This window comes from Trichechus manatus, unplaced genomic scaffold (assembly GCF_000243295.1).
Source record: "Trichechus manatus latirostris isolate Lorelei unplaced genomic scaffold, TriManLat1.0 scaffold00244, whole genome shotgun sequence".
In the NCBI taxonomy this organism is placed as follows: Eukaryota; Metazoa; Chordata; class Mammalia; order Sirenia; family Trichechidae; genus Trichechus; species Trichechus manatus.
The window spans coordinates 1961988-1972285 of record NW_004444180.1 but is presented as its reverse complement, the minus strand read 5'-3'; the positions used below and the strand labels follow the sequence as shown (position 1 = coordinate 1972285).

At 57.6% G+C, this 10298-nt stretch overlaps 1 protein-coding gene across 1 annotated transcript in view; it reads right to left on the bottom strand.

Annotated features, from left to right (window-relative positions):
- The window catches only part of TNNT3 (troponin T3, fast skeletal type), a 16789-nt gene extending 7116 nt beyond the window's left edge, over positions 1-9673 (bottom strand). Inside the window, exons 1-6 of the mRNA XM_023724408.1 lie at positions 9453-9673; positions 8335-8461; positions 8109-8202; positions 6783-6794; positions 3626-3644; positions 931-976 (exon numbers count right to left, since the gene is read on the bottom strand). Coding sequence (XP_023580176.1) covers positions 931-976; positions 3626-3644; positions 6783-6794; positions 8109-8202; positions 8335-8461; positions 9453-9673 — 519 coding nt within the window. The remainder of the gene's footprint in view (positions 1-930; positions 977-3625; positions 3645-6782; positions 6795-8108; positions 8203-8334; positions 8462-9452) is intronic.
- Positions 9674-10298: the final 625 nt, after the last annotated feature.

Below are 10298 nucleotides of genomic sequence, written 5' to 3'. Positions count from 1 at the left end.
GGGTGGGTGGCTGTATGAATGGATGGGTGAATGGATGGATGGATGGATGGATGGATGGATAGGCAAAAGGATGAATGGGTGAGTGAATGAATGAATTGATGGGTAGATGGATGGATGGGTGGGTGGGTTGGTGGACGTATGAAGGGATGGGTGAATGGATGGATGGATGGAAGGAAGGAAGGATGGGTAGATTGATGTATGGATGAATGAGTGGGTGGGTGGATAATGGATGGATGGATGAATGAGTGAGTGGGTAGATGGATGGGTGGGTTGGTAGGTGAGTTGGTGGTTCAGTGAATGAATGGGTGGATGGATGAGTGGATGGATGAATGGGTGGGTAGATGGGTGGGTGAGTTGGTAGGTGTGTGGATGATGGATAGATGGATAAATGAGCCGGGAAGATGAGAGGGTGAGTTTGTGGGTGGGTAAATAGATGGGTGGATGGTGAGTGGTGAATAATGGACAGATGGATGGATGTATGGATGGATGAATGGGTGGGTGAATAGATAAACGGGTGGTTAGATGAATGAGTAGGTAGGTGGATGTATGAATGGGTGGGTGGATGGGTGGATGGATGGATGGATGGATGGATGGATGGATGGATGGATGGGTGGGTGGGTGGGTGGATGGATGGGTGGCTAGATGTATAGGTGGATAGGTGATGGAATAATGGATGGATGGATTGATGATAGATGGGTAGGTGAATGGGTGGATCGATGGATGGGTGGATGGGTGGGGGAGGAAGAAACAATAATGTCTATTCTTGGAGGGGTTTCCTCCAGCCCAGGAATGTACTAAGGTGGAATCGACTAGACCAGGAAGTCCCAGTTCTGGGTGCTTGAGAGAGCGGGTGACCTTCTTAGGCCTAGTCTGGGGCTGGAGGCGGGGGACAGAGGGGAGACCGTGCTGACCTGCGTTCCACAAACTTACATCGAAGTCTACTTTCTCCCCTTCTGGGATCTTAGGAGCAGTGAGTCTGAAGGAAAGAGAGAGGGAGAGAGAGGCTCAGGAGCAGAGCTAGCTTGAGACCCCACAAGGGTCAGCCTGGCCCACCTGAGCCCAGCCCAGGCTGGCCCTGGCGCCCTCACGCTTTGTCCTTATCAGGTATATAATCCACCGTCCAGGGAGTGGCTTGACTCTTTCAGGAATGTTTCAACCTCCTAGTGTCCTTCTCTGTCTTGCCAACTTCTGAACACCTCAGTGTTGTTTAAACCCGTCTCTCCAAGGAAGGGACTCTGGGTTTCTTCCTCACATGAAGAAACAAAGGTGACCAGTTTGGAGTGGAGACGGGGCAGCGGGCGGCTAGGAGGTCTCTGTGGTCAGGTGCAGCCCCTTGCATTTCTTTGACCCCAAAGAAAGAAAGAAGGCGGGCTGAGAACAGAGCGCTTTGAAGAATCACTGACCATCCGGCCATCAGCCTGGTCCCCTCCTACTGCAATACATCCCAGCTAGATTAAACAGTTAAAACAACAACATGTTAAAAAATCAAAAAAATTAAAAAATCATCCGTAGAAGAAAGTAATCGAACTGCTGGCGAGGAAATGTGTTTTTTAAGCTCCGAAGGACCAGAAGGTCCCAGAAAGGGGAAGATGTCTAGATGACTACATACAAATGAAAAAGTTCTGTATGTGAAAAAAGGCAAACATCGAAAGGCAAAAAAAAAAAAAAAAAGACTAGAAAACTATTTTCAGCGAATCTACGGAAGATTTAATATCCTTAAGCAAACGGATGATAGAGGAAAACAGAAAGACACCACCATAGCCGCTGCCGCCGCCAGCCCGGTAGATCAGTGAGCTCAGGCATAAATTACCAGTTCTCCCCAAAGACAGCCAAGCAGTTACCAGCCAGGGGGGCAGGGGCTCTCCCTCTCAGAAGTCATAGGAATGCAAATGAAAACAGCCAGAGAAGGCATCGCTCTGCATCAAGGGCTACGATTTGAAAGCGGGGTGCTGTCCGTGGAGCGGTGGGTGTGTGCACAGGCGCCCTCGCACGCCACGTCGAGGCCTTGGCAGGGCCTTCATGGAAAGCAATTTGGCAAAGGACGTCAAAAACCTTAAGAACGCTCATACTCTTTGACCCAGTAATTCCAGTTCTGGGCCGGCGGCCTAGGGCAATAACCCCAAGGACAGAAAACGCCTCCCACCCAGCGTCATTTATGATAGTAAAATATTGGGGCAAGCCTTCATGGCCCCCAATAGGGGAACGGTTAGGAAAACTATGGTTTGCCCGATGGATGGAATACTATGTGGCCATTCAAAATATTTAAGAAGACGATGTAAAAACATGGAAAAATACTTCTGAGTAGTGCTATATTTTAGAAAAGCAGAATTCAAGGTCGTATAGACAGGGCGATGTTTAAAAAACAGCACAACGTTTGAACCTTTTTTTTTTTTAAGCCCCATGCATGGAAAACTTGTGGGAAGAAAAAAAAAAGCTTTTTATTTCTTTCCACTCGTCCACAGTCTGGCTGGCTGGGTGGGAGAATCGGGGGTGCTTTTTTTTTCCTTCATTAGACTTCGACGTATTTTCCAAATTTCCTTTAATGAGGTGTTCTGTTTTCATAGTGAAAACACAAACCGTGTTTCCGAGCTAGAAAATATCTTGTGATCTGTATGGCTTTATTTTAGATCGCCGAAGAGGAAGGTGCAGGGTGAGCTGGCCGCCCCTTCCATCTTTAGCTCTTCCCGGACACGGCCATGCCTCGCTCGCTCAGTGGGAAGGAGCGCTGGGCGTCAGTGGGAATGAGCGCTGGGCGTGGGCGCGTTTGCTTTAGAATCCCAGATTGCGCAGCGTGAAGAGCAGGCAAGAATACTCCGAGGGATAAAGGAATGAATCACGTGTGGAGGGCTTTGGACTCGAAATCACTTAAGAGCAGAGAAGTCAGAATAGTTGGGCGAAAAAGGAACCTCTGAACGCATCACAAGTCGGGCAACGAGGGGAGAGACCCTCCCGGAAGAATCACTCTGAACAGGGACTCCGGCAGCCCCAGGCAGGGACACGGACTCAGTCAATGTGAACCTCAGGGACGGGTCATTCTGAGTGGGTTTTCACGGGGGTATCTCCGCCACCCACCCCCAGCCCCCTTTTGTATCTGTTTTCACACTGAGGGCCTCAGAGGGCCCTGCAGTACTGCAGGCACAGTGAGGCCCATGAGGCAAGGGGAGCCCCCGGCTCTGCTCTTTCTGCCCCCTCGGCCCCCAACAGTCTCTCCCCAGCTGGCTGCACCCCTGCCTTCCTTGGCCAGTAGCTCTGGGGGGTCTCCTCCTCCAGGAAGTCTTCCTTGACCACCCTGGATGACCCACACTCTGACTGGACCCCTAAGGGTGAGGAACCCAGGTACAACGTGACCCTGGTGTGTGGACGTCCCAAAGCACATTCCTTCGTCAGACATCTAGAATTTTAAACACCAAAGTGAGGCACAAAGGAGCGGTCACGTCCCATCGGGAGCTTGGGCCTCCTATTCGGCTTCCATGACAGCCGGGCGCCTGCTCTTCCTCTGGGAGCTGGGGGCCCTCCCCTTTGGGATGTCCACTCCCCATTGGTCCTGCACACTCGGCTTTCCTTCAAGCAGGGGCTCCAGCCCCACACCCCAGCCCCAACCCACACTGCCCTGCCCCCCACTCACCTGGGTCTTGGCTTCTCCTCTGGACATAGCAGCACCAGTGTGGGGAGAGGGGGAGAGAGAGCAGATGAGACCAGGTGCCTCTCCAGCTGGGCCTACCAACCCCCAACCCAGCCCATGAGGAACTAGAGGGTCTGATCCCCACTCCAGGCCTGAGAAAGCCCCTGGTGGGGCCCGAAGCCAGCTCGGGGTATGGGAAGCAGAACACAGACGGGGAAGGAGAAAAAACAGAGATGAAGGGGAAGAAAGAAATAGAAGCGGGAAGTAGAGTCCTCAAGGAAGGGACAGGAAGCGATGGAGGAAGGATGAAGACAGGGAGGCAGGAAGAAAATGAAGGTGATGTTGAAGGAGCAGGAGGAAGGCCTGTTGGGGAAGGACTCGGAGGAGCCGAGAAGGGGACTTAGGATGAGAAGGCAAGGGGGAGGTCTCGCTCCTTCTCGGGTACTGGTTTGTCCTGGTCTTCTGGTCATCCCCATGGGCCACCCTCTCTGTGCAGGGCAGAAGCTTGGGGCTCAGCCAGCTGGGGGAAGCAAGGGACAGACAGATAGGCAGATGGACAGACAGGCAGGGGGAGCGACAGACTGGGGTCCTCTCCATCTCCATGCTGGGCTTGTCCCCCGGGAAGGGCTGTGGAGGGGCAGAGCCAGCAGAGCCGAGGGTCCGGGCGCAGCGGCGGCGGGACAAGCAGCCTTACCTTCCTCGTCCTCCTCTGGTTCCTCCTCCCCGGCGTCTTCGGGGCGCAAGCGGATATGCAAGAGAAAGGCCGTGCAGAGGCGGCGCCCAGCCCTCCCGCGGACCCTGCCCACTAGTGCCCCGAGCTGGGGAGGATGGAAGAGCTGGGTCCCGGGGAAGGCCTGGATGCAGGGGTGCCTGTGGCAGTGGCCTGGACACAGGCCGTCCCCGTGGGGCTGGGAGGGCCATTCTTGGAAAGTGGTGACTCCCCTAGATTGGAGCCCCTGAGCTGGGGTAAGGGTGCAGGCCCAAGGGCAGCTTCGAGGTCAGTTGGGTTGTGTTGGGTTGAAACTCAGTGACTCAGTCAGCAATTGGGCTAGCAGAGTCCCCTGGTTCTCGGGACCGAGGGCCATCCCACATGGTTTTGTGTTTAGCTCCCTGCCCTGTAAGGAGCCCGAGAGGGCCCTCAGGCTGGCCCCCACCCGTGGCCTGAACGTTCACTAGGGCCCCCAGCTTGGGTCCCAGCTTTCTCACCCTGAAGACGGGGTTTCCTTCTCCCCGGCGGGCCCTCTGACCCTTACGATTGGCTGGGACCCTTCCCCTGCTGACGCTGCCCCTCCAGGCCTGCCTTGGGGTGAGGGCCTGTCTTCAGGCCAGAGCCCCCAGACCCTGGACGCCAGCTGGCCTGCCTGGGCTGGCCTGGCCCCCTAGACACAAGCAGGAGGCCAGTGTGGCCTACCGTGCCCTTCAAGCTCCTCTCAGCCAGTAGAAAGAAGACTTATTCAACTGTGTGGGGTTCCTGCCCCCACTCTGTTTGAACCCAGTAAAGCCAGGCCCAGGAACCCTCCCCCGCCTCCACAGCAATGCACAAGGCCCCTTCCTGGGGGGCCAGCCTGGCCAGAGCCCCTCCCAGCCTGCACGTGGCCTCCCCACGGCTCATGGATCACGCGGGGGCTTAGGAACCCGCCACACACTCGCCAACACCTCTCTGGCTGGTGCTCGGCCCTGCAGGTGGCCTGATCTCACTCTCCCCTGACACCTGAGGGTGGGGCCACAGGGAGCAGAAACCCGTCAAAGGGGCCAGAGCTGTCCAGGAGGGGGACAAATGGCCTGGAGCGTTTGGACTGCTCCTATTCCTGGGACTTGCCAGAGCAGCACCTGGCTGAGGCCTCTGGGGTCCACGGAGGCCTGGGCTGGGGCTGGCGGAGGGAGTGGACTGGGAGGCCAAGGCATACAGCTTGAGCAGCAAAGAGCTCCAGCCAGGCTGCACGGCCAGGGCTTAGTGGAGGTCCCAGTGCTGGCTCGGGGATGACCTTGCCCCATCTCCATGACCTCTAGCAGGTCGGCATCTTCCACCTGCACTGTCTGAGTGTCCACCTGTCAACCCTCTGCTGGGCAGACAGCCTCTCCGAGGCCAGGGAGGTGAAGACCCTTGCCCAGGCCATGCAGGGCAGAGGGGGAGTATTTCTGGGCCCCACTGAGGTGGCACGCAAATAGGAGCCTAAAAAAAAAACCCCCACCTCGGGCCCCAAGCCCTTGAACCCGCAGCTTCCTCACCCCCACCTTGGGTACAGCCGCCCCACTGCAGCGGGAGAGAGGCCCACCCAGGCCTCCTCACACTGGGTGTGTCTGGCTCTGGCCCAGCAATGGCTGGGATTCGATGTGACTGATTGCGTGCTTGCACGCACAGCCCCCGGCAGTTCCTGGTCCCCATTCCCACCTCGGGCCTCAGCCGACTTTGTTCTTCACCCCACTTGCTCCTCCGCCCTCCCTGCAGCCTCGCCCCTCCTGACTTTCCCGCCTCTGGCTTGCTATCTGGGGCAGGGTGGAGGCCGCCTGCTCCACCACTCCTCTACTCTTCCCCACCCTGCCCTGGTGGATCAGGAGGTCCCAGCACCATCCTCCCAGAGCCCACGCCCTTCTTGAGGGCCCTGCACTCTTTAAAGCTAGCCACTGTACCCTCCTGGCTGGTGGCCCGGGAAGCCCCCCCTGGTCCTCAGCCATTTCTGCCAGGAGAGGCCAGAAGGGAGGCTGCCTTCCATCAACCAGTCCTGCACAAACCATCCCTCCCTCCAGGCCCAGCAGGTCCCATTCCAGCCCCAGCCCACAGGCCAGAGTGGGCACTGTGGTCAGTGGTGACGAGGAGCAGGGGGGGAGGAGAGGGGAGAGGGGGAGGAAGCAGCAGGGGCTTTGGGGGTCTGGGCCAGTCACGCAAGCACCCTCGCCCTCTGTATGCATACCTTCCGGAACTTCCTCTGCAGAACGGCATTGTGGAGACACACAGAGAGAGAGAAGGGGAGGGAGAGAGGACAGCTGTGAAAACGTGCCGGGGAACCGTCAGGCGGGGAGGGGATGCAGGAAGGCAGAGGGGCCTGAGCTGTCCAGAGCATGAGTAGGTTAAGCGGCCCCTCTTGTTCCTTTCTGGACACACCACCAATGGCCACATGTGTGCACACGTACCACACGGAAGTGAAGCCACGTCACATACCTGGCTTATGAACTTCATAGACTAAGGAGGGCCATGGAGCAAGAAGCAAGACCACGGGGCAGAGGTCAAAGGAGAAGGATTTCCAGGTTAATGGAGCAGCCCGTTGCCACTCGGAGGGTCGCGGCGAGGTGGGAGTGGGGGGCATGCGGAAAGCGAGCGAGAGACAGTCAGTAGTCAGTGCCAGCCTGGGGCGCCACCCTACCCAGGTCCCCAGTCGCGCCGCTCACTCTCAGAGTCCACCCCCCGCCCCGTCCCGCCTGGCAGATGGGGAAACTGAGGCTCAAAGGTGCTGTTTGGAATCGGCTCTTGTTTTTTGCAGTGACATCTCCTGTCAAGGCCATATCAGGGTGGGAGTCTGGGGACCCCCGTGCCTCCTTTTGCTCCTGCCCCCCGGAAAGGACGTCCAGGCAGGGCTATGGCAACAGCGCCAGGGCCTCGACGCGTGTGCCCCCTTGCGCCTGGCTCAGGGCCTGTAACCAGGGAAGCAGAGCTGAAAAGGGGGCGCAGGGGCATGCCCAGGACTCCCTCCATCTCCTACCCTGCAGGAGCTCTCCCGTCCATCCTCCCCGCTGCCTGTGTCATGCCATGAGGAGTTCAGGGAAGCTGGGCCCCAGCTGGTCCTACCCTGTGTCCACCCACTCTGGCCCAGCTGCCTTTTGGGCCCAGACCCCAAGGAAAGGGACTCTGGGATGGGTTGGAGGGGGTGGCGCTGAAGTGACAAGGATACCTGCTGGGGGCTGACAAAGGGGCACAACCCTTTAGGGGGCTGAGCTGGGCTGGGGCACAGATGAAGACCTCGCCCTGGGAGCACAGCCGTCTGGCCCAGCATGCCCCCTTCCCATCTGCCTTCTCTCTCTCCATCACCCAGGCTTCCCAGAGGGTTGTGTGGGGGTCCTGACCATTGGGGTTCCTCAGTTCGCCGCTGGCTGGAGGGTTAGTCTGGGAGACAGAGAGTCTGGACCATGCCCCAGGGGCTCAGCCACGGTCCCTGCTGGCCCTAACCCCCTGGCTTGGAGACGCCCTCCCCATTGCAGCCCAGCTCCCTCCAGCTTGGGGGAGCCCCTGGGAGCTTGGCACAAGCTGGAATCTGGTAGAAGCCCCTGACGCAGCCTGTGGAATCTGACTGGCCCTGCCCTGGCCTGGGGTCCCCACCCTACCTGGTCAAGCAGTGGCCATGGTTAGTGGGTTACTCTGGGGCCACATGTGGGGCCCCTCGGCCGGCTGGATGCCCTGCTGCCTCCCCGCTCCTGCACCCACCCCCACCCCGGGTCAGGCTCCAGCCAGGCCCTAGGCCCCACATGGGGTCAGAAGTCCTTTGTCTTGTACCTTCTTCATGGACTTCTGCAGGCGACGGGCGCCAGGTGTACGGTGGCAGGAGGAGAGAGGAGAGGGTTAGACAAGGAGGTGCACACGGCAGATCCTTAGAGGCAAAGGGTGACGGGGGTCAGGATGAGTGGGGGACAGGCAGGCATGTTGGGGACACTTGGGATGCAAATCGGGGCAGAAAGGCTGGGAGAGCCGGGTGTGGGCGGGGGTCCTGGACCCCACCTACCTTCCTCATGGGTCCCTTCTGGGCTGCCTGGAGCAGGAAGAGGCAAGGGGCAGAGAGGAAAAGGACAGTCATTAGAGGCACGCACTCAGGGCTGGTGAGGAGGGACGAGAGGGGCAGCGGGTACTCGCTAGGGCCAGCGGGGTACGAGGAGGATCAGCCTGTGTTTCTGGGCCCAGGACTCGGGGGATGGCCCCACCTAACAAGGGCCTCTACAGGCAGGCGTGGCCCACCAGGGACGTCCTCCTTGGAGGCCCTGAGGGACCCTTGGGGACTACGGGGCAACACTGCCTCCTCCCACACAAGGTGACCTCCTTTTGCAGCCCTGCTTCCCAGGGCTTGGGGTTCAGAGAGGCCACCAAGGCGTTTGAGCAAAAGGCGAGTCTGGCTCAGGGTCACAGTGCTGGTCTTAGCCTGAGGACAGGAGGACAAAGTCCCCGAATTACTGAAAATAGCCTGGGACCCATGACAGGGTGCACCTGTCAAAGCCCACAGGGCTGTGGGGCACAGAGAGCGCGCCTGCCCACCGGAGACTTGAGTTAGTAACGAAGTAGCCACCTGGTTTCAGCAGGTTGTAACAAATGTATCACACGCACGCAGGACGTTAATAAGGGAGACAGCACACAGGGGAGAAGGGCTACACAGGGGCTCTCTGGACCCTGTGTAATTTTTCTGTACCCCTAAAACTGCTCTTAAAAAAACAAAGTATATCAATTTAAAAAGCAAGAAACAAACAAGCAGAAAAACTACCCTGCTGCTTGGCCACATTTGCCCCCGGGGGACCGTCCACCAGGAAGGTCATCTAGGTGTGGACACTGAGGGTCTTCAGAGAGTGTTACGCACAAGAGACCCTTCCGTGCCCTCTGTGACACCCTCCCCTAGGCTCCTCCCATGGACCCCTCCCAGGGCCTCCCTTCCATGGCAGCTTCTTTCCTGCCACGCTCTCTTTCCGAGGGTAGGGTCGGCCTCCCCAAGCCTACATCTCCTGCCCAGAAAGGACTCTTCCACCTTTTCGGCAGAAAAAGAATTATTTTTGTTCACATTGTTAGGGTAGCCAAGTGTTTTCAAAGTATTTTTCAAAACATAGTACCGGGCTGCTCGCAGGAGGCCCTGCCCCTCACAGTGGTCTGAAAGCTCCTGGCTTGAGCCGGTGCCAGGTGCTGGGTGCTGGGTGCTGGGTGCTGGGTGCCAGGTGCCGGCACTCCCGCGCGCAGCCTGAGAACCACCGCACCACGCAGCTCCCAGCCCAACGCCTGCCCGGGCGCGCCAAGAGGCTGCTGGCGCCCGCCCAACAGGGGCGTTTGGGGAAGAATCCCAGATCACGCCTGAAGGTTGTAAGCATGAGGGGCAGAGGATGAGAGATACAGAGCGAGGGAGATGCTGAGAGAGACAGTGAGAGATACTGGAGGTGGGGGACAGGGAGAGAGAGACAAAGAAAGATGTAGAGAGATACAAAGATACAGAGAGAGAGTCACAGAGAGATACTGAGGGGGGAAGGCAGAGAGAGACAAACACTGAGAGACAGAACTAGAGAGAGAGAGACAGAGAGAAATACTGAGAGAGACAGAGATACTGAGACAGATAAACGAGAAATATGGAGAGAGAGAGACAGAAAGAGATACAGAGAGACACTGAGAGAGATACTAGGAGAGAGATGCAGGGAGATACTGAGAAGGACAGATAGACAGACACAGCGAGGGAGACACTGGCTGAGAGAGAGATGCTGAGAGAAGGAGAAGTCAGTGTCGTGTAGGACAAGGCACTTGATACTAATCTGAGTGAGAATGGCAATGATCAAATCAACACCACACCGCGAGTACGATGAGGTACTAATGACCACACCGTGAGGACGGTGACGTATTAATGACCACACCATGAGGAAGATGAGGAATTAATGACCGCACCACAAGGACGATGAGGTATTAATGACCGCACCACGATGAGGATGAGGTATTAATGACCACACC